The sequence below is a fragment of the Crotalus tigris genome, unplaced genomic scaffold (genome assembly GCF_016545835.1).
Source record: "Crotalus tigris isolate CLP2741 ecotype Arizona unplaced genomic scaffold, ASM1654583v1 scf7180000018155.2402879, whole genome shotgun sequence".
NCBI lineage: Eukaryota > Metazoa > Chordata > Lepidosauria > Squamata > Viperidae > Crotalus > Crotalus tigris.
This window is the reverse complement of record NW_024096851.1, coordinates 177,479-202,021: the sequence shown is the minus strand read 5'-3', so window position 1 is coordinate 202,021 and position 24,543 is coordinate 177,479. Positions and strand designations below refer to the sequence as shown.

Genomic DNA, 24,543 nt, shown 5'->3' with positions numbered 1-24,543 from the left:
ATTTAAGTTTTAAGTTTCAGGTTTGATATTTATTTCACTTCCATATATTTTGATCCTCCATAAAAAGATTAAGTTGCTGCTTCTGTTAGTATAAGAGTGGGGCAGAAATCCCCCTCCTTCCCTTTTGGAGATATTTTGCTTCTTGGGGATCTTTTCCAGAAAATTAAATGTAAAATAGAAAAGAGAAGATCAAATTCCTCACTCAGTTTCAAGCATGCTGTTCACAGTGTGCTGATTAGTGCTTTTGGACTTTGGTTGCAAGTAGCTTGGGCTGGTGGATGCAATATGGCCAGCCTTTCTCCTGTTGGGTTAGAAGGCTTTCCCCAAGTTGAACAGAATGGCCACTGCCATTCCCGAATCACTGGAGCACCCTTCTTTCTTCATCACCTCTTCAGGGCAACTTAGACCAATTTAGGGTCCCCAGGCAGGGCGAAATTAGCTGTGGGGGTGCGGAGAATCTTTCTCTAATTAGTGAAATGTTTAAATCTGTCTTGCTCTGTCTCTTGTTATAGAACATGATGCTTATTTTTACTTATTACTATATATGTGAATCTAAACAATATGAGAAATCTTTCATCCAATGTCATACAAAGAAGCATTAACAAGAATGGTTCTATATTAATTAGGGATTAGTTCTTTAAACAACACATGTAATGTATTTCTTTTATCCAGCCAATTGAAATGCTGCAATTTTAATGACAAAAATACAATGAAAGTTTGCTTCAAATACAATTTGAAGACCTCTGTTTAAAAAAATGTCACATCAGGCAATGGATATTGGATAGGATGAGATGGTAGGAAAAGAGAACAAAATATCGGGAAGGGCCATTATTTTATTAACAGTTCAAATTTAGAATAGAGAGTAGGCATTCATAGATATAAGAGTTAGATGCAGTACCAGATATGAAAATATTTGTTATCATATAATAACACTAACTGAATTGCAAAGAATTCAGCATTCTTTGTTGCTGGAAAAAAAAATTCAACCTAAAATGCTGCTTACTATTTGGAAGTTGTTTTAGTCACCACTGTTGAAACATTTGGTACTAGGTAGAAGAGAAAAAAAGAAAAAAATGGGACCAAAGTACTGTTTCCAACTAATGGAATGTTAAGTAGGCATATGTAGCGGGGCTGGCTGAAAGGCTTTGTGGGAGCCTGCCCGGGGAGAGGGAAGCTCAGACAGCTGCTGCTGGTTTGGGCGTGGTGAGCATGGATCGGGCAGAAGGAAAGAAAAAGGAGGAAAGAAAGGTGGTGGGGGTGATTGCTGTTGTTGGGGAAAGACAAGGTGAACTCGAAGAGGGATTTGAGGTTTTAACTGATCCCTCTCTTTAAAAGAGAGGGAAGGAGAGAGCAAGAGAGAGTGAGAAGGTGGAATGTTATTGCTTTCTTTCACAGGAGGGAATATCCTGAGCGGAGGCAAGACACACACAGAGAAAGATAGTTGTTGGAGTTGCTAAATTCAGATTTTAACAATAAAGAAAAGGGAGGAGGGTTTTTTGATGCCAACAAGACTTGGGACTGTGAGCGATGACAGAAGAGAAGGAGAGGCTGGTTGCTACTACTTTGGAGACTTGCAGCCACCCGAACTTTGATTACTGTTACTTGTGTGAATTATAGACATTGTGGAGAGTTGCCCTCTCAGGGCGAGCTGTTACTGCAGAACACTGACCATCTTCATTCGTGCTTCCAGTACTGTCTGGAGCCGGAGTTTTCCCCACCCCTTTATTTCCAAACAGTCACTGTAAAATCATTGACTATTACTGCTATGACTGCTGGGGGCTGTTGAACACCGCCATGCATTGACTATCAGGGTTAGGGGCTGGTCATCTTCGTTCCTGAAAGCCACCCCTTGACAACAAGAATCTGCCACCTCCTCACTTCACGTGAGCTCCCACAGGAAAAGACACTTTATTAACACCTCGAGAGCGCAGCTGCTGAGCGTGACGGAGGGGAGTGGGGCTGGGAGGTCCTGGGCTTTGGCGACCTCTGAGGGGTAACGCTACACATACTTAGAATGTATCTGTTTTCACACCATGCTCGGGTTCACGGATTCATTCATTCATTCATTCATACTTTGTATTTCTAGACTGCCCATTTCCCTCAAAGAGGTTTGGGTGCTTGTCTTTTTTTTCTTTAGATGTTTACTTTGCATCATTTACATTATTTTAAAACCAGAAAGGTACTTGTTTGTTTGTTAAAGATGTTAGAGTCTAAGTCCAAGCAAATCTGAGCAACATTGTCCATTAAATGTCTAGTATAATCTTTTCATTCAAAAAATAGAAAACATCTCAGGGACTTTTTTTTTTAAAGAGGCTAAAGAAAACTTGTTTAAAAAAATCAGGGAAGATTTATAAGATGGCTTGGTCAATCAAGGTTAAAAGTAGAGTACAGTTCCATCTGCTTGCTGTTATTGGACTTTTGCTGACAAAGATTAATTGACACAGCATTTGGACTTTGTTTTTCTAAGAGATATTAAGTGTAGAAGAAAGAATATGTGTCATTTAGAGATGGTGATAAGCTATTAAAATTATTATTATCTGCTGGAATGAAGGTGAAAACTGCCTTTTCTTTTTCTTTCCCTTTTTCTTCTCTGTTACTTTGTCACATAGCACCACCACCACATTTCCCCCCTCTTTTTTGTATTTTTCTGTTTGTATTTTTTGTAGTTTGTATTGATAAACCACCTTGTTAGAAACGGTCTCTCAGCCCTGAAGATGTTGGGGAGTTTTCCCAATGAAAGCTTGGCAACCTTTTAATATAGTAAAATACTTTAATTAAAGTATTTTAACTTTAAACTCTCCTGGTGAACGCGCTTTATTCATTCCATTTATAATTATGCCCGGGAGTCGCATTTTCACCATCATTATTGAATATATATAAATATATATATAATTATCTGAAAAAATGATAGAAAACACACATCAGAAATCCACTGCTGCAACTGAAAAATTATTACATAAGCCTGTTAATTATTGCTCATTTTTCTTGGCTGCTCCCGTATATATGTTATTTGTACTTTTCTAATACAGTTTTTATCTTGTATTTAAGTTTTATTAGCCACCCAGAGTCAGAGATTTGAGAGAGGCTTCCATACAAATTGAATAAGCAAGCAAGCAAGCAAACCATTTCTTTGGCCATTCCCATGTACGTAAATGTGATTAATTTTAATGACTGGAGAGACAGCCAGATGCAGCCTTAGCATGTAATAATCAGTTTAAGTTTGTATTAGAATTCCTGTGAATTCTATCTAACATTTAGCAATGGTAGGAAAAGCCCAGGGCATATGTGTTAATGTTCCAACTCTTAAAATGTCAAGATTTCATCAAAGTTATGTGACAAATTTTAAATTGATACCAAGGAGGAAATGAATTTCAAAATTCCATATTCTGACAGTTACTGCAGCTACAATAAATATTCTTTGTTGCTACAGAAAACAATCTATACTATCTTAGCCTGAATGTAGAATTTTGCAATATGAGAAAAGAAACTCTCATAAGGTTAAAGGTCCCTATGTTAGAAAAGTTGCATCATTTAACCTATTAATGTATTGATTGATAATATTTAGTCTTGGCACAATTTTTTTTAAAAAATTGTACTATGTAAACTAATTTTAAAAATCTATATATAGCAAGGTAATATTTATAGTATGTGGATAGTAGTTGTCTAGAGACTTATTCATTTGATGCTAAGAATGCTGGTAGTTGTACTGATAGTTGTACTGAAGGTACCAGAGTTAAGATGACACTACCTATGATGGAATGCGCACATGGAGAAATAGTGAAGAAGAGTTTTGGCAGCATAGAACTTTCCCATGGAGTACATTCCATCAGAAAGAACCCAAGTTAAAAGCCTGAGCAGTCCTGAGCTGGATGGGTGAGTGCAAGGCCACGTATTAAAATCTTTCAGGCTATGCAGTGAGGCTATACTGTATCTAGTAGTTTAGAAGGTTATGGCCATGGTAGTGCAGTGGTTAGAATGCAGTATTGCAGGTTAACTCTGCTAACTGCCAGCAGTTTGATCCTGGCCGGATTAAACATTCCATCTTTCTGAGATCAGTAAAATGAGGACCCAGATTGTTGGGGGCAATATGCTGACTTTGTAAACTGCTTAGTCTATAATGCACAGTGAAGCAGTATATAAGTCTAAGTGCTATTGCTATTTAGTCTGGCAAGTTCTGTCCATTAGGTGTAAGCAAAACAGGGATTGGAGATTGGCTGGATTTGTGCATCATGTGAAATCAGAATGTTTAACCATGCTTTGCTGAACAAAACATAGTAGCCTATTTAACATGTAGCACTAAACCACAATGTTAAATTCACATCTGTTAAGCCAAAGCATTATGATTAACATTATACAAATGTAGAATATTGGTAGTAAATTTGGGTGATATCCATTTAGAAAAAAAAGTACTATGTGCCCATTTTGCCAGATTTTGTAAGCCTGAGCACAAGTATTTACATTTGTAATTTTGTATGTTACTGTTGCATTGTAAACTTTGAGTTGTTTTATAAAATTATAATCAACTAATAATTTGGTTAGTTAAAATGAATAACAATTCTGAATTACTATCTCAGTTACTATCTACATTTACATTTCTTCCCAAAAGAATTTATTTCAAAACAAATTCTGCAGGAAATTGCTATTATTTTGGAGTAAAAGGATGCACTTTCTTTTTCTCCAAGTGTTTAATTATATAACATCTGCATTGCATTATGTCTCCTTAAGTATTTGACTCTTTTTGCTTGTGTTATCTGTGCAAGAACAAATTTGGCATGTCGTTTGTTTACTGATCAACAATAAGGGCCACTCAACAGCTAGAAATTTGGTCCTAGAAGTTAATGTTCTGATAATATCTCGGGCTTCTTTTATATTTTTAAAAGTTGTTTTTAAAACATTGTTCCAAATTCTTAACTTAAAAAAGGGGATCTGTATTGTGTCTGAGATAGTTTGATCTTGAGGCGATTTGAATAGCAAACTTTTATAGTTGCTCTGTTCAATGGCGTCTCCCGTCTATAGCCTGTAGGCTTGTGTGGCCATGGTTAATGGGTTTGTTTTATTTCTAATTGTGGGAACAGTTTTAGGCCTTTATGCTAATATTCATATTTTGAGAATTAGCCATGTATTGTTGTAGCCACTGTGCTGGAAGAAAAATGATACTGTAGTATTCATTCAAAATGTTTTTAATTTCAAGAAACATTTAACGTTATATTTGTTGGTGACAAAAGCAATTACTATTCTACAAAGAGGGATCTTTTTTAATTAATTAGGCTTATGAAACTTTTTAAACAACAAATGAGAACTAAACATATACAGCTTAGTTTGTATAGTTTTATAAAAGATCTTTTGCTATCCACATATTATCTTTGTGTCCTATAAACAAAATGCTTGTTTTAAGAAACGTTTGTGGCCTTCTCTATGGTTCTTCAAAGAATTTGAGAATTTTATCTTCACTCTATTGAATAATTATAATATATCACTTTTTAAAGAATATAACAAGCTGGTTTATGCCAAATAATATCAGGGTTTTATTTTATTTTATTTTATTGGGGGGGTGTTAATCTACCCAGTGTTGTCTTCGCTGATATTTGTCATCTTTCCTATTACCTGTTATTCCATTCATTTAAATGGGGATGCTGGAGGCTGAAGGTGGGATCTTCTTGAAACAGTGCAGCTGTTGCACAATTGCACGGGATAGCAACCCATGTCTGCATCAGCAATAATGATGAGCAAGGAGGAGTGCCGAGAACTGTAGAAGGCTGCAACTATCTCACCCCTAAGATGTGATTTGTCTCCTCTCTTTATGTTTTTATGTGTGGCGTAATTTTTTTCCCCTCCTTTCTCTAGTGATTTTTATTTTATGTATGTAGTTAAAAACACCCAAAGATGTAATAGTAAAATATATTTGACTATTTTTGGACTGCTTTAGGCTGAAAGGTCACCAAGGTTGAGCTTTATTAAATTATCACAAGGTATAATTTCTTTTGGTTTCATTTGCATGTTTTTGATAATTCATCATCTTATCGTTTGCTTTCTTATTATTCCTGCTTTTTCTTCATTGCAAGAAAATAGAATTGGACAGAGCAGTTTAGGACAACATGTCCATTCCCTTGCTCAAGGCAGAAATCCAAATTAAACCATTTTGGTCAGATAGCTGCATATCTTCTTTTTCAACAATCTAGATAGGAGAAGTTCAATAGAATCCATTCCAGCATGAATTGTTCTTACTGTTTGGAAGCTTTTTAACCTTTAAACATGAACTACTTCCTACAATTTAAATCCTTTCCTTTGTCCTGGAATATAGGTCACAGTGAATAATTCTTAACCTTTTGTGTGACATCATCTCAAGTCTTTGAAGATTGCTGTGATAGCTTCTCTCAGTCATCTTTTCTAAACTTATCCAGCACCATTAGTCCCTTTTCACAGGACTTAGTTTCTAGTCCTCTGCTCGTCCTCGGTCCTCTTCTTTGAATCTATTCCAGTTTTTCTGGTGTCCCCAAATGAACACAGTATTTTAGAGAGAACGAAGCACATCAGCGTTGACAATTTCACTTTTCAATCTGTTATGGAGGATATGGGTTCATTTAGATCAACTCTTACCAGAAGCTAATTCTGGGCACAGTTCTGTGATTATATCTGTTTCTTTACCACCATTTGCATATTTGTGTTTGAAAGTGTTTGAATTCAAACTCTAACTACTCTAGAACGAACAAGCCCTCTCACTGACTGAGGATGTCTTCTATGAACATTTTGTTTTAATGGACTCCAGAAAGAACATAGTACTTGCTCGCTTAACATAGCAACTGACTTTTTAATGGAAAAGAAATCATTGCTACATTCCTGTTTACTAGCCATTTTGGTACTTGTTCACTCACGGTTGGCAGCCTCATTTAAATTTAAGAAATGTCATGACTGGAAATGATTTTTGTATCATGTGTTATCTCTTCTGTACTGGTGAGCATCTTTAACTACGGATCTCTAGGCAATGTTTTATTGTTGTTATATATTTGTAATTTTTTATTTGATGTCAATTCACAGGAAATGTTTATCCAACTACTAGAATTCACATTTGGTTTTTCTTTTTTCTTTTTCTTTTTTAAAAAAATCATGGTTTCTTTCCCAGTTCTTAATCTTAGCTGTTCATAATTATCTACTTTATTTTTCCTTTGAAAACATTTGTACATTTGTCTGTTTGTTTGCTTTTACAAATGGCCCAGCATAATTATTAAACTGCACTTGGAAATATACTACTTCCAACAAATAAAATAAATGTGTAACCCTAAAATTTCTTCTTATAAAAATAAATCCTTAATGTTTCTGAAAATATGTCAATGGTCTTTTTTTTTTTTTACTAAAGCTCAGAAGATAGTATCCTTGAGGTAAGCTTAACCTCAGTACTTGTGCTCCCAAACAGTGGTGCTATGCCAATTCATCTCTGCCAATTTTATTTATTTATAGCAGTCTTTCATCTTGTCCTTCCATAAGTCATTGAAGACATAGCTCTTTCCATAGACATTTGGGTTAGATGGAGAGAAGAGTGTTGTTGTTGTTGTTGTTGTTGTTGTTGTGTGTGTTTAATGTCTGGGGATGTCATTTATCCTTGGGTACTGGGAGTTATATGTGGTGAGGTTTTCTATATCTTAATCTTTGTAATCCACCCAGAATCCTTTGTATGAGATGGCTGGGTATATTAATTAAATTCTCATCTGAGTGCAATGGGCAGAAGGAATAATCCTGAGTAACAGGAGGAAAAGAGCACTACCAAGACAACTGTAAGATAAAAGAAATCTGAATCTCAGGCAGAAATGTAACTTGAGAAAGTGTAGTCCTATCCAGCCAGAATGAGGCACTCTGCCTTTTTCTTCAATTTTCCTGCTCTTAGCTATTGGCAAGATATTGTTATCTGGTTTACCTACTTTTTTAAAAAAAAAATCTACTGGCCATGTAATAGTTTGCATTACCTGGTTCTCTTTTCTCCTCTTCATTCGGTCTTTCTTGTAGGCCAGTTTGGTCTCTTTGGTATTTTGTAAAACTTCATGATGCTTCAGTGCAACTTCTTCACTGTCTTTCAGACATTTTTCCACTGACCTTTTTACTTCTTCCATTGCCTGGTGTACTCACAACAATCCAAGCCCTCCAATGTTCCTTGATAAATAGAGTCTGTCAACACTGCAGTGTGAATGAGGACTATGTTTCATTGTTATTATTTTTCTAGTCTTCCTATCTAGGGCTTTTAATTCTGCTTGAGTCCGGTCCACTTTTCCAGCTGCATATCTTATGACTGGAACTGGCCAGGTGTTAATAACCTTGATGGTATTTCCTTCACTAAATTTGGATTTTAAAATTTTCTTCATTCTTAACGATATATACTCACTTCTAACCTTCTTCTTGATTTCAGTGTGCTTGATAATATTGGCTTGAACAGCTGCCCAGGTATTTGTAGTTATTTAGATCCTTGATATTTAAGGTGACCAACCGTCCTCCTTTTGGGAGGACAGTCCTCCTTTTGTGAGTTCTGTCCTCCCTCGAAAATGTCCTCCTAAATGTCCTCTTTTTCTATATTTGCAGACTTATCTGCAGGGCTTTCTTTTCCTCATAGAATGCTCAGAAGGCATTCCGGGACCTTTTTTTGATGGTTTTTTTCAGCTTTTGCCTGAGCTGTGCTACTCCCCCTATTGGCTTTCGAAAGCCAATAGGAATTGCTGCTGAGTGCGCCAAAACACCCAGGCGACAAACTTTGCACGTGCAAGTTGGAGGAACTTTGCACTCCTCACTGCTACCCAACTACACCATCTCTTACTTAGTTCCGCAGATAGCTGGAAGAGACTGGAGCGGTAAGTTTCTCTTGATCTTCCCTGTTCGGTTCTACACGGGGATGCACAGGGTAGGCAGTGGTGCTGGGGAGTGGCTGCAGGGCTGGAGCCAGCATGGCTGGTGCTCTGCGAGCCACAGGGCCAGCTCTACGGGGATGCACAGGGTGGGCAGTGGTGCTGGGGGCAGCTGGGGGGGCAGCTGCAGGGCCGGAGATGGCACGGCTGGTGTTTTGCCTTTGTGAGCCATGGGGCTGGCTCTACGGGGATGCGCAGGTGGGCGGTGGTGCTGGGGGGCAGCTCAGGGCTGGAGCTGGCTCGGCTGGTGCTTTGCGAGCCGCGGGGCTGGCTCTCCACGGCAGGGCAGCGGTACTGGTGGGGTGGCTGTGGGCAGGGGCACGACGGGCAGTTGACCTTCCATGGGCCGTGCCAGCTGGTGGTCTACGTAGTGCTGATCTGTGCTGCCACCACCTCACCCTGCGCATCTACGTGGCCATCCTGGAGCGCCTGGCTCACAACACCTGCCTCCGCCTCCCACCCCCGCGCAGTCCAGATTTTTGGACAAGTGAGAAATCGAGATTGAATGTTGATACACTAGCTGCAGCACTTGCCGTAAAATTCAATATGAAGGATATTTCTTGTTCAGATATTTCCAATATATTGTTAGAAGATGATACATTGACAAAAAATATTCATTCAATGGAAAAGTACTCATTTAAATAATTAATAGGCATGTAAGCATAATTACAATATAAAATGTTATTGTTACAAATGTTTTTTATTATGCATTGATCATATTATAGTGTATTCTGTATTATTGTTGCAATAAATACAATGTTTCTTTTATTTACAATATTTTTTTCTTCAATTTATTCATGTCCTCCTTTTTGTTGTAAAAAAAGTTGGTCACCTTATTGATATTATTTCCAAAGAGCATCTTGATTCCTTCAGTTTTCACTATTTTACCCCTCTTGATGAAGAGGGTGGCACATTTGTCAGTCTAAACTCTATTGCAATATCTTTTGCAACCTTCTGACAAGCAAAGTCAATGGGGAAGCCTATTCACTTAACAATTATTTTACTAACTTAATCACTGCAGTGAGTTACTTAACATCTGTGGCAAGAAAGTTATAGAATGGGACAAAACTCACTTAGCAACTGTCTCGCTTAGCAACAAAAATGTTGGATTCAATTGTGGTAATAAGTCGAGGAATACTTGCATATGTTTGTTTGTTTTTTCAGCTTTTTAAAAAATTCTTATCCACCTCCATGATCCAATCTGCATTCTTGTTATATTTCTTTAGTTGACCCACAGCTGCAACCAGAATTGTACTGTTTCTTTTTTGTCAAGTGTTCACTGATTCACTGCAGTCCCTCCATTAATGGGTTGGTAGAAAAGTTACTGATTTGACTGAAACTGGAGATTCTACCTATAGCATGCAGTTCAAGCTTCATATCCGCTGACTATAGCAGTTATTTGCTGCTTTATTATTTCTGTGCTTTTTAAATTTTACTTGTTTCTAGGTGATATTTCTTGATCAGGTATTCTTTGGTCATCTTCTTCAGCTTATTTTTTTTCATCTGCTCTAGTTTACATGCATCTGATCCTAGTTTGCTGATCTGCTTTTCTAGCTTTAACTTCCGCAGTGCACTGTTCGGCTTTTTTCTAATGTTTGTTGATTTTCTATCCAAGGTATTAAGTTATACCTACAGCCATGCTGTATATTAGTTGGCTTGTTACTTACAGTGATCTGCTGCTTATATTTGATGTTATAATGCAGACATCTTTTAATACTTGTTGTTCTGTTTTAGAATCAGAGACATCGCAGCAAGGCAGGAGTAACAAACACAACTTCTTTATTGAGATCACAAACAGAACAGAACAGCAAACAAAATGGTGCTGGCTCTTTTATATTTCCCTTGCAGGGACAGCATCAGCCTATCAATGCAAGGCTAGTCTCCCACCTTGCACATGCTCACAAGGCTGGAGACAGCCTGTCTGGTCCCGGGCAACCACATGGTCTACCCGGGCCTTCTGCAGCTTCCTGAGCCTGCTGAGTCATTCAGCAGGCCCAGGACATAACACCGTTCCCCCCTTGGATAAAACAATAAGTGAATACTTACTGTTTTGTAGCAGCATACATATACATGTGTTCAATTAAGCATGTTGTTAATTCTAAACACAGTTATGCCTGCACGCAGGCAGACCCAGTCATTACATTTCTCATATTTACACGAATACCACATATTGTTTAATACTATCAAACAAAACACCCTAACTCTGAGTGTGCCCTGAGTTCAAGAGAACTATTAAGCCTCCCTTACATACATTCTACTTTTTCACAAGACTATTAGGCCTGTCCTGGAATTGACAAGAACCTTACATAGTAAATGATTGGGGGGACCCCTTCCTTGCTCTGATCTTCTTATAGCTGTTGTGGGAGCCTGCCCTGCGAGCTCGCCTGCCAGGCTTGTCAGACCAGGATGTAGATGCCCCCTTGAATCCGGCAACCCTCCATCATACTGACTGGCCGGAGCCTATAACCCCAGACCAGAGTTCCTTGGTGGGGTGGAATTCTCTGAGTCCACAATGGACCCCTCTTGGGAACACTATCCCATAAGCCCAAGACCAGCAGATGGAGAAGCCTGTAGTGCCGGTTGGCTGGCCAAATCCATAGACCCAGTGCCCGAGTCAGGAGCTACCTCGTAGGCAGAACCCCCTTCTGGAGCCAGTGTATCCCCACTTTCACAGAGAGACTGTGGTCCATGATCATAATCGTGGTCTTCCTCCCCCCCCCCGAGAGCAGAGCCAGGAGCAGAAGTGTTGCTGGGAAGCCTCCAGCATAGTTGCACCCGCTCTGGGTGCAACCTGTCCAGTTTGGTAATGAGTCTGCGACCCCAGCGGAGTTCAGCTGGGCTCTTCCCAGTGGTAGTACAGGGTGTGGTGCTGTGGCAAAGAAGAAAGTCAACTAACCTGTGATGCCAGTTGCCATGAGTGATTCTCTTTAAAGCATCTTTGGTAGTACGCACCATACGCTCAGCCTGGCCGTTGGAAGCTGGATGAAACGGTGCAAGATGTTGGATCAAGTTGGCTTGAAGAAAAGCCTGAAACTAAGAAGACGTGAATTGGGGTCCGTTGTCGGAGACAAGGATGTCTGGAAGATCATGTGAGATGAAGATTCCTCTCAGCACCTGGATGGTCCTAGCAGTAGTAATGGAGGAGACAGGAACAACCTCTAGCCACTTGGAATGGCTGTCCACGAGAAGGAAGAATTGCCCCTGAAAGGGTCCAGCATAGTCAATGTGTACCCTCAACCATGGAGTATGTGTCTCCTCCCACCTATGTACAGGAGCCTGGGGCATTTCAGGCCTTGACTGTTGGCACACTTGGCACCCATGAACTTGGGTCTCAATTTCTTTATCGAGCCCAGGCTACCAGAGATGGCTACACGCAAGCGCCTTCATCTGGACTATTCCCAGATGTCCCTCATGCAGAGAGAGCAAGACTCTAGTCCTCAATGAGGCTGGGATGACTACCCTGCTACCCCATAGTATACACCCCTTGAAAGTGGAAAGCTCGTGCTTTCTTTGCCAGAAACTCTGGAATTCTGCACCAGGATATGTGTCAGGCCATCCGGACAACACCCATGTCAGCACGCATGTAAGTGTGTGATCAGTGGCAGTTTCTGCAGCTACGTCCCTAGCACTGAGGGGAGATTCAGGCAATTCCTGAATGGAGAGAATGTGCAGAGCAGGAACAGCATCTGCCTCTACCTGCTGTAGAGGTAATCTGCTGAGGCCATCTGCATGGCCCATTTCTTTACCTGGTTTGTGAAGCAGGGTGAAGTCATATGCTGACAGGAAAATTGACCATCTCAGCATTTGTGGAGATATTATGTGAGAGGCTTATGGTCTGTGTAGACCGTGAAGTGGCAGCAATATAAGAAATCATGGAATGTCTTAATGCCAGCCACCTTTGCCAAGGCTTCTCTGTCAATCTGCGCATAATTATGCTCTGCAGATGAGAAAGTCCTGGAATAGTAGGCTACAGGGACTTGTGTCCCATCAGCCTTGAGGTGGCTCAGCACATCCCCAACCACATAGGGGGATGAATCACAGGCTATGCATACAGGCAATTGCTCATTGAAATGAGCGAACACAGCATTTGAGGCCAACAAGGCCTTGGCTTCTGAAAAACTCTTTTCATGGACTTGTGTCCACTGCCAAGGAGCCTTTTTATCCAAGAGCCGGTGTAATGGCTCAGCCACTGCAGCCTTGTGGGGTAGAAATGCATGGTAGAAGTTTAACAGTCCCAGAAAAACCTGAAGTTCACTTTTGGACTTGGGGCCTGCTGAATTGCTTTGAGTGTGATGACCCAGGGCTCCGAATGGAGGCAAAGCAATTAGCTGGTCAGAATAATTGTCTTTGTAAGCACTGCCAATGTTCACCCAACAGCCTCCACATATGCTGGCACAAGTTCAATAAAACACTCAATGAAGTTAAACAGTTCTTTAAAGTAAAACAGATAACAAACAAAGTATGATCCATCACACTTTGGAATATTCCAGGGGCCACATTAACTCCAAACAGCAGCTTTTTACCTTAAAGGCTCCCCTTGTACGAGTCAAGCTCTGAACTGAACACATCAGGAAACTCCTTGCAAATTTCTGCAAGGCCTGACGTTTGCAGATTGTGAAGTCCAGTCACTTGAATTCCAAGGGCCTCCAACCAATCGAGTCCAATAAGACTCGTACAATCACCCCCAACTACCACCACATCTAGCAGCCCTTCAAAATTCCTATGCTGCACCTTAAGCATGTCCTCCCCCTTCACACTGATTCTGGAATTCTGGAAGTCAGTAAGGATTTAATCTGAAGGCCTGAGTTTAACTCGTAGGCCACTTCTGCTGCAAATCTTTTTAAAAGTGTCTAAGGAAATGATCGATAGAGCGGACCCTGTGTCCAGCTCCATTGACAAGGGAACCCCTTGCAACTTCACATCAATGTGAAGCTTCTTTTTAAGTGGCCTGTGAACCCTGGTTTTGAAAACGGCCCTACGGGACATGCAGAAGCCCACCCTGTTTTGGTTGGGGACTTTGGTACCTTTCAGAGGCAATTCTTCTAGAGACCATTCCTTCTGGTGACCCAAACAGATGGAGGCAATATGGCCTTGCCTTCCACATGCCCGGCAGATAGCGGAGCAGAACCAGCAGTCAGAGCGCTTGTGGCATCCTCCACACCCAAAACACCAAGGGAACGAGGTTGTCTGTTGTCTGCCTTCCTGAGGCCTTCTTTCTGCTTGCTGCTGAAACCTGTCTACCTCCAACTCTGGATCCTCTTCTGGAATCTCCCAAGCGACCTCGTGATGGATGGTGCTAGGCGTTGGGGGGTTCTTGGCAAGCAGCATGGCCTTCACAGCTCCTCCCGCTGCTTCTTCAGCTGCAATCTCTCTCAAAGCATCTTGAAATGAGACATCTTCTTTTGCAAAAAGTTTCTGTTGCAGCTCACAACTTCGTAGACCGCAAACCAAGCGATCCCGGAGCCTCTCTTCTAGATCCTTAAATGCACACGGCTTTGTTGCTTGTCTTAAAGCAGCAACAAAGTCCACAGCAGGCTCACCAGGCCTCTGATCCCTCTGCTCAAAGGCATGCCTCCATGCAATTACTGAGAGCTTGGGTTTGAAGTGCTCTCGCAGCATCCTCTTTAAGTCAGCATACATAATTGATTCCAGTGGAGCTGGGGCTACAAGATTCTCTGCAATATCAAAAGTCTCTTGCCCACAGACACACAGCAATGTAGCAGCTTTAAGGCCATCTTCTTGGATCTTGCTTACTTGAAAGTAATTCTCTACTCGAGCCACGTAGGAGCTCCAGCGCTCAGGGTGAGAAGTATCACATTCCGATAGATGGCCTAGCTTTGACATCATTACAGCCTGGAGCCTCTTCGATGCCTCTCACTGCAAGGTATGAGAAGGGGTCCCACGAATCCGAGCTCACCTCCAGGCAATCACTTCTTCCGGACACCAAACTTCCCAGCGCTTCAGGCCTCCTCTGGTAAGTCAGCCTAGCTTCTTCTGTTGTTCTTCTTGCAGCCAATCCCACCTTCATTGCCAAAGTTCTGTTTTAGAATCAGAGACATCAAAGCAAGGCAGGAGTAACAAATACAACTTCTTTAGTGAGATCACAAACAGAACAGAACAGAACAGCAAACAAAATGGTGCTGGCTCTTTTATACTTCCCTTGCAGAGACAGCATCAGCCTATCAATGCAAGGCTAGTCTCCCACCTTGCACCTGCTCTCAAGGCTGGAGACAGCCTGTCTGGTCCCGGGCAACCACATGGTCTGCCCGGGCCTTCTGCAGCCTCCTGAGCCTGCTGAGTCATTCAGCAGGCCCAGGACATAACACTCGTGTTAGCTGTTTCTTTGGGGCAAACTTCAATACACACAACATTCTATTGTTTTTTGTGCTCTTTCGAGTTGATCAGTTATTCTTTGTTTCAATTCTTTAATTCTTTTTACTTAGAACACTATGTTTTTTCTGAGAAGAGGGCCAAGGAGAGGATGCCTGATTTGGACCAGCATAGCTTTATCATCATCATCATCATCATCATCATTATTATTATTATTATTGTTGTTGTTGTTGTTGTTATTTTGTTACATTAGCCAGGAGACTGCAATGCTATTGCAGAGTAGTAGTTTGACTGCCAATATACTGCCAAGGTCTGTTATAGGACACACTCGGACATTTCCCATGGTATACATTAGGAGGGTGAACTGGTCTTGCACCAGAAAAAGAGATGAATGGCTCTTCCTGCAGCAGCATCCTAACCTCCCTCCCTTCCCTGGAGTTTCCTCATAAATAGGAGCCGTAACCGAAAAGGGTAAGAGCTGACAGGAATCTGACTGACTGCACGGAGCACGAATTCATCTCTCCACCAAAATACTACCTATTTATTTATTCGCATAGAACCTGCTTTTGAATTAAGAGGACAGAAGCTGAGGTGAGTGACGGGAGCTCACCCTGCCACACAGTGCCAGGACTTAAGCTGGAGCAGAGCAGAGACCATCTCCAGGATCATTAAGCCACTGAGCCACTGACTCTTGATTTGCCTCTAGAGTTTGAACTACTTCTGGCCAGGCTTTGATTTCTTTCCCTGGATAGATCTTTGCAGTTTTTTGAATTATGTTTCTGTGAATACTTTATTTCATATTATAAAGTGACTTTGATGTGCTGGCCTCTGCTCCATTAAGTGACTATAAATTATTTAATTTGAGTCAAACTTCATGTTACATATTATATTAATTATAGCAATACAATTAACTTTCATATTTTAAACAATGTATATACTAACCATGGAAAATCTCCAGCAGCTTCTGGGATTCAATAAAATGAATGTCATTCCGCCTCCATTATGATTGAAAAATTGCTTGCATTGATATGTAATGCAAATAAAAGTTCTAGGGTGAGGATTTGTTATTAAAACATTGGCAAGATAAAAGATTTAACTCTCTGTTCCATAACTGGCAAAATCGCTATGAAGAGGTGGTGCTGAAGATGCTATTTATATCTGTGTAATATTTGCACATTAGTTATTTTCATATTTAAGCTTCATAGCATGTAATGGAACTAACTTTTAGATGACACATATATAGAATTGAACTCAAATTGTGCATTCTATCTATGCAAGGGGACCTGTAAAATACAAGGTGTAGGAGAACAATGGTAAATTACATGGCCAGAAGCCTGGTTACATAGCCAGAGAAAGGAGAAAGTGTTATATTAGCCAGAAAGATTAAGGGTGGAAATGAAAGCACAGAACAAATTACTGGGGAGATATTTGGATGCACAAGGAATGGATATGGACTAACTACCAGATTTTGAGTACTCATTAGAAGTACAAGAAGTATGGAATGCAGGTCTGAAGGAAAGAAACAGGCTAAATTAAGCCCAAGCAAGATAGAGTTGCTGTTAAAGTTATCTATTGACAGCTGTTTAAGCATAGGCTGATAACCGAACATTAAGTGGATATAAAGCTGGCTTAACTGTACTTACTTGGTTCCCATCTATAGTTCCTAATCATACCGGAGGGCAATATTGAGTAGGCTGCCATAAGGCTGAGTCCTGGGTTCTCTTCAGTGTGTGGATTAGAAAATACCTTGGTATTCAACTGCTTTGAAACTCATTGAATTTGGCACGGAATGCATTCTTGATAGGAACATTTTGTCCCAGTACTCATAGTTTGCACAAGCTAGAACTTGTCAGTGTCAGCTGTCTTGTGACTCACTACATTATTCCTTATGGGAAAATTTTGTTTGGGACATATCATTTTTGGTACTTATCGTGGTTCCCAGAACTAACTAATGATGAGTATTGAGGTACCACTGTAGAAGAGATTATTACCAAACGTGAATTAAAAATTTGGTGGGAGAGCTGTTATTTTAGAAGACAGGAATAAAATTCTGATAGTTTACAGAAACAGGCTGAAAATAATTAAATTCAACAGATTAAAATGAAAAATCCTTTTGGGAGAGAACTAGTATCAAGATTGGCAATTGTATCTAGCTTTTCAATAGTAGTTGTAAAAGATTTATAGAATAATAATAATAGCTGGTAATAGATTGAGTAAGAATTGGCAGCAGATTTGAATGAAATTTTAGACTGTACTGTGTTTACAGATCAGTAGTTTCCAAATAACAGAAAATAATAGTTCTGCTTCACTCCGCGTTAGTCAGACTGCATCTTGGATATTGTGATTAATTTGGGGCACTAGACTTTAAGAAAATTTCAGCTGAATATACCAGATTCACGGAATCATAATAAGGATGATCAAGGGATCAGAAGCTATTATGAAATATTAAAAGAGAGGAAAGGGACTTCCGGTGGATTTTGCGCGCGCGATGGCGGCTACTTTGTAGCCGTCTTTCCTGGGTAAGTGTAAGAACCGCTATGAACAGCAGACACCAGCTGTTCAGCGGTTCAAAATCCCCCTCCCGGGCAAAGGGGGGGGGTAGAGAGTGTCCGAATAGTGGTAGAGCCTCTTTTGCACCCCCCAAGTTTTTTTGGGGGGGGGTGAAAGGAGTGCTCCCACGGAGTTCGGACTTGTCTCCGCTTCCCAGCTGTTTTTGTCCTCAGGGACAAAACGAGCCGCTGCAAACACCTCCGTGCTTAAAGAGAACTGGTGAGTTTTTTTTTTTATAAACGGACAGAGCTGAGTAGAGGATTTAGTTTTTGCTTTCTTTGATTTATTTGGATTTTAAGTTTTAAGACTTGCTTCTATTTTTATTCTCTCTTTTTATTTTATTTTTTTTTTTTCTCTGTTGAAAGGGAAAGTAAAATGGCGATCGGCAAATCTCTCGGTGTTTTTTTTTTTTTTGAAGTTAGAATGCTGACCGGCAGGCTTTTTGGTGTTTCTTTTTCTTTCCTTTCCCTTTCCCTTTTTATTTTCTTATGATTGGAATGGTTGTTTTTGGTATCTCTAAGTATTTTTTTTTTGGAATGGACTTTTTCTATTATTATTATTATTATTATTTTTTTTTTCTTCTCCCTTCTTTATATTGTAATGACTCTTTTTTGAAGGACTTTTTTCTGTTTAATTTTTTGCAATTTTTAAGAAGGAGTAAAGCTTTTTTTAATTCTTTTTCTCTTCCTTTTTTTTTTCTTTTCCCTTTTTTCTTTTTATTATAATGACCTTCTTTGGAGGGAGTTATGATTTTTGAAGGAATTTTTATAATTTTTTAAGAAGGGCTAAAGGTTTTTCTTTAAGATGGCTCCAAAGCGTCCAGGGATTTCTACAGCTTCTAAATCAACAGTTTCACCCTCTTCTGGGGGTCAGCTAATAACTATGAAGGATTTGCAAAACATGATGGGAGATGTTATAATTCAAATTAGGGCAGAAATGAAAAAGATTTTAGAGGAAAATAATAAGATCTTGAGACAAGATTTTGTTTTGGCTTTAGAAGGAGTTGCTTCTGTTCTTGAAAAGGTGAACTCCCATGTGGAAGAGGTAGCTGAAAAAGTGGACATAATGGAGGGGAAAATTGAAAGTATGGAAAAAGAAATGGAAAATGAGATTCTTATGCTTCAATATGGACAAATGGAATATGCCTTAAGAATCAGAGGCCTGGAAGAGTCTTTGCAAGAAGATTTGAAAGAAATGGTTGCAAAGGACTTTGCATTGATTTTGAATAAAGAAAAAGAGGGAATACTTAGTGAAATTGAAAAATTATTTAGGGTTAACTCTGTGGTGGCAGCACAGAAGAATCTGCCAAGAGATGTGGTAATTTACTTTGGTAAAAGATCCTTACGCAATCAAATTGTGCAAGCCTATTATAAGAAGAGATTTCAAATTGCTTCACAAGATGTCATAATTTTTAAGGAGATCCCATCTAAAATTTTAAGAAGAAGAAAGGAGTTTGCTTTTCTAGTAAATGAACTTAAAAAGAGAAAAATTCTATTCAGATGGGATATTCCGACTGGAATGGTGGTGAACTACCTGGGGACATGTCATAGACTTAATACTGTTTCTCAAGCAAAAGATTTTTATACTTCGGTCCTGGGGGTATGTGCATCGCCATCTATTAGGTCTCAACAAGTCCAGATTGAGGAGCAGAAGACAACTTGTGTAGCACATAACTCCAAAGAAAAGCAGCAACAGAAGAAGGTTAAGGAAGTTTCATATTCAGCGGTCTCTGAATCTCTGGGAGATGTTGGACTTACAAAGTCTTTGGAGCAATCTTCAAGGGTAGCTCTGGGAGAAGTTAGACCTACAAAGTCTTTGGAGCAATCTTCAAGGGTGGAATTGCTGCCTGAAATCGAAATTGGGAAATTTCAGCTTGAGGGGCACCAACAAGAGAGGAACGGGCAGAGGATAACTTGTACAACTTACAACTGTGAAGATCAACACAAGGAGGAATTTACTGAGGAAGTTTTACAGGTATCGGTCCCTGAGACTTGTGCAACATATAAATGTAAAGAAAAAGTAACATATAAATGTAAAGAGAAAGACCAACAGAAGAAGGAGGTTGAGGAAGTTTCACAGGTACTGATTCCTGAGCTGGTGGGTCAACCAGGACTTACAAACTCTTTGGAGCGATCTTCAAGGGCAGAATTCCACGCATTTTTTTCGATGCTTGCGGGCAAGAGAGACCAATATGGATTGTGCTTATAGTAGATGCAACTGGCTATTAGACAGAAGATTATGGATATTGAATGAAAATTTTAGATAAGAAGTTTGTGTTTATAGTGGGTGCAACTGGTTATTGGACAGAAAATTATGGACATTGAATGAGAACTTTAGACAAGAAGTTTACTATTGAGATTGTGGGAGAAGTAAAACTTATATCGTTTTTGGAAAATGTCTTATGTAATGTCTAAATATGTGTTTTGGGATAATAATATATTTCAGTTTTAAGTTTTAAACCTTTAATGATAATATTGTTTAAACCTGTGTTTTGAAGGGATTATAATTTGTTTATTTCAGTGAGGGGATTCTAATAAATTTGTGTTTCGAAGGGAGTATAATTTGTTTAAGTTTCAAGTAATGCTTAAATTTGGTTTTTAAATATTATTATTAATATTTCTAAGAGAAAATAATTTGCTTAATTAAATGTCTAGATTTGTTTAGGAAAGAAAGTAATGCTTAAATCTGTGTTTTTGGAGAAAGTTTATATAGAATGATGATTGTATTTAGATTTGTTTAGGATTTAAAAGTGTTTCAAGCTTTTAAATATTATTATTAATATTTTTAAGAGAAAATAATTTGTTTAACTAAATGTGTCTAGATTTGTTTAGGATTTTTAAGTTTTTTTTTTTTTTTTTGGATAGGTGAGAAGATGATGAAGATTGAAGGAAATATGTATTTACTTTAAGTTTTCTAAGAGTATTTAGTTTTAATGGTACAACAAAGGTTTATATGTTTATCTTTTTGTATTAGGATAAAGAAAGAGGGAGAAATTAGATTTTACATTATAGCTATAGATATTCAAAGAAAGTAATGTTTAAATTTGCGTTTTTGGAGGGAGTTTATATAGAATGATGATTGTATTTAAATTTGTTTAGGTTTTAAAAGTGTTTTAAGTTTTTTTCTCAATTAAGCCTGTATTCAGCTCTGGGAAGTCTAGGGGAGGGTTTGGGAGGTTGGGGAGGAGGGGGGTGAGGTAGGGTTGGGGGGGGTATGGGAAGGGGATTTGTTTTTGTAAAAATTTAAAAATTTTCAATAATAAAAAAAGAGAGGAAAGGCAGATCATCAAAATTGCTGATAGTATTCTTCAACTACTTGAAACTTTTCTTAAAGAAGGAAATCAAGACTTTTTTTCCAGCTCTATTATTCTATGAAAGCTACATTCAACATCAGGGTATTTGAGAAAATTCTTTAGAAACTGATTTTTAAAAGTTCTTGAAAATAAGGATAGCACAGAATAACATGTGAATTATATGTTGCATGAATATAGATCAGATTTATGTTGGTAGCGTAGTCCTAAATGAATTACAATTTCCATCAGTCAATTATGATAGATTGATGAGGCACTTAAATGTGGGTAAAATATTATTTGAAATATATTGATTCACCTCCCAAATTATTGTTTACTTGTTTGTTTATTATTTATTATTATTTACCTGAAATATTGATTGCTACTCTTAATTCCAATGAGATCAAAGCAGTAATAGAAGTATGTGGGAGTTTTCTTTGTAATAGAGACACTTAGCAATTTCTTTAATATATTATGCACACATTTTCTTCACAAAATTAAAAGCTGTCAAATGTATTATTAAACTGAGTCAGTAACCATCATTTTACTATATTTATTCAATATAATTTTTGTGTTACAATGATAATATATATTGCTAGTCCATGTATGATAAGCCGGATGCTAAATAATACTAATAATAAAAAAAAATAATGTGTGTACAAATTTATGATGTGAATGCTGGGAATGCATATTTGCTAGCTATTATTTGGAAAATAATACCGTTCTCTTTTCCTTGACAGGTTGTCAAATTATTAAGCAACAAAAGATCACAAGCAGTTGGTATATTAATGTCCAGTCTTCATTTAGATATGAAAGATATACAGCATGGTAAGCGAGATACATTTTTAATTAAGTGGCTTCTTATTTTCCTATTGAAAATAATTTCTGGTCTTTTAAAAAAGAATAACTTTATATTTTACATTTAGTTAATATATCTAGATATTTCAATTATCTTCTGTTTATCTCTGAATCTACCTCTTCATGAATAATTTACTGATAATAAATAAATAATTTATTTATTCTTTGATATGTTTCCTCCTGAAATGAATAGTGACTGGACCACAGGACAATATTTCCTTCAGTTTGTGCAGCAGTGATTCCTACATAAAACACAGCACTGCTGATTGCAACTAGCATTGGAATTTAAAAGTCTGGTGACTTTTCATTATAATTATCATTTTGTCATTTAAAATGGAGGTTTCATTTGCTTTATTTTGCAATAAATACTTTTTAAAATGTCCCAAAAGCACGATTTTGGAAGACATCTTTGGAGATGTCTATAATTTCTCCCTCCCCACTGACATTAAAGCTAGCTTTGTAAAAAGGTGAAAAGTGGAGCTATATTTATATTTGGAGTATTCCGTTTGCCTCTTAAGGCCTTATAATAGATTTAAAGCAGATGGAAGAGAGCTGCCTAGTGCTAGCTTACCTATTAAATAAATATGGTTTCAAGTATGTTGCAGACTTCATAAATCATAAAAACATCTTTCTGGCTTTTCTAACCCACCTATTTTAATTGTGAATTCTATTTGCTTTTCTTTGATGGAATAAATTCAACAGAGTACAAAAGTTGGTGCACCCTGTCAGTCTGTGAGCAATTTTTAATTACAATTTAAGTTTTTCTTATGTTGTTTTCATGGTTACTAAACTTCCTCAAGTTGAAGCATTTAGGCTGGTAGTCATAGATCGAGGCGCCAGTACTGGCGCCAAGAAGTACTTGGTATTTCTAAAGCTGGCAGATGTAGTTCAGTTAAGTCATAGAGTGAAATCTGAAAACAATGATATGGTCTTTCCTTCAGTCAAATATTCAGCTTGGTTTGAGTTAATAATGAGAACCTTATGAACAAAGGAGTCCGCCTAACATCTGTGTCTGTGGTAAAGCCAACACAAGTTGATTGAAAATTTGCTTGCTTAACATGCAATGCTAACAATAATATGGCATGAATGTCACTCATTGAAGGGGTTAGGATTAAGTGCAAGTAATTGTTCTGCCCTACGAAATTTCCTGCAGTGTTTTTTTTTTCCTCACTTGAGCTTAGTACTTAGCTTTTGGCCTTGATGATGGGCATATTTAGGAAGAACTGTTTTTTATTTATATTATTTATTTGTTTATTTTTGTTAAATGGAGTGCTGCAGTAATACAAGGCATTTGACAAGGGCTGCTCACAAGCTGGATTTCTGAAAATAGAAAAATATATGGACTGTAGATGAGAAAATCAATCTCAAACAGATTTATCCATGTGTGTGTGTGTGTGTGTGTGTGTGTGTACACATATATACATACACATATACATATACATACACAAACACACACACACACACACTCTAAACCAAACACTACCTGTAACTGCATATATAGAGATAAATGAGTGTCTATTTTTTTCTTTTCCTCACATTAATTTTAAAACTGGAAGGCCCTGAATAATTTCATGCTACTGGAGTGGTATTTACTGTAAATATTCAACCTTGCAAAGTAGGACAGGCTTCCAGACCCTTTTGTTCTGTGTTTCTGAGATCTTGCCATTCACTTGCCCAATGTCAACCCACCAAAGTCCAAACTGAACAGTTGCATTTGTGAAATATACCTAGCTCCTTCTCCAAACTTTTCTGTTCTTTCCTTAAGAAGCAGGTAAGTGTGTACAACCAGCAATCCAACCTATGACTTAAGACTGTTCCACTAGGCTGGGCAAAAATACAAAATCAACTCCATTTACAGTTTAAATAAAAGGTAGATGTAGATTTTGCTAACTAAAATTTTCTAGATTTTGCTGTGTAAATTCATCAGACTGTTTAATCTATAATTACACTTATAGCCTTTTGAAACTAGTTTATCCAAGAAAAGCATTCTAGTTAGGTGAGAATACAGCAGGAAGGAAATTCAATTCAGATTGGAGATCATCTAGTCCAACCCCCTGCTCAGGAAGAAAACCCTATACCATTTCAGACAAATGGCTGTCCAATCTCTTCTTAAAAACTTCCAGTGTTGCAGCATTCACAGCTTCTGGAGGCAGGTTGTTCCACTGATTAATTGTTCTAACTGTCAGGAAGTTTCTCCTTAGCTCTAGGTTGCTTCTCTCTTTGGTTAGTTTCCATCCATTGCTTCTTTGGAGAATAGCCTTCCCAGGGAAGGCCTGGGACATCACATCAAAGCATAGAAAAAAATATCCCTGCTTGCTCTGCTAATAATAATAATAATAATAATAATAATAATAATAATAATAATAATAATAAACTGCTTCCATCCTGCGACGATACCTGTAATACCATCAAACATCCACATCTGCCTATTCCAGGTCCTGGGTAAGGACTCGATAGGTAGACAAAATGCCAAATCCAGTCTGAACATCTGGCTGACTGTGCAATGATCCATAATAATAATAATAATAAAGTTGGAAGTGACCTTGGAGGAAGGAAACCCTATACCATTTCCGACAAATGGCTGTCCAGTCTTTTCTTAAAAACTTCCAGTGTTGGAGCATTCACCACTTC

General features: G+C 38.4%; 1 protein-coding gene across 2 annotated transcripts in view; it reads left to right on the top strand.

Annotated features, from left to right (window-relative positions):
- The window catches only part of FMN2 (formin 2), a 196,273-nt gene that overhangs the window by 78,421 nt on the left and 93,309 nt on the right, over positions 1-24,543 (top strand). For both annotated transcript variants that reach the window (XR_005557298.1, XM_039348448.1), the window contains exon 8: positions 21,795-21,882. Coding sequence is in view for 1 of the 2 variants with exons in the window: in XM_039348448.1 (XP_039204382.1) it covers positions 21,795-21,882 (88 nt within the window). In the remaining variant the exon portion in view is untranslated. The remainder of the gene's footprint in view (positions 1-21,794; positions 21,883-24,543) is intronic.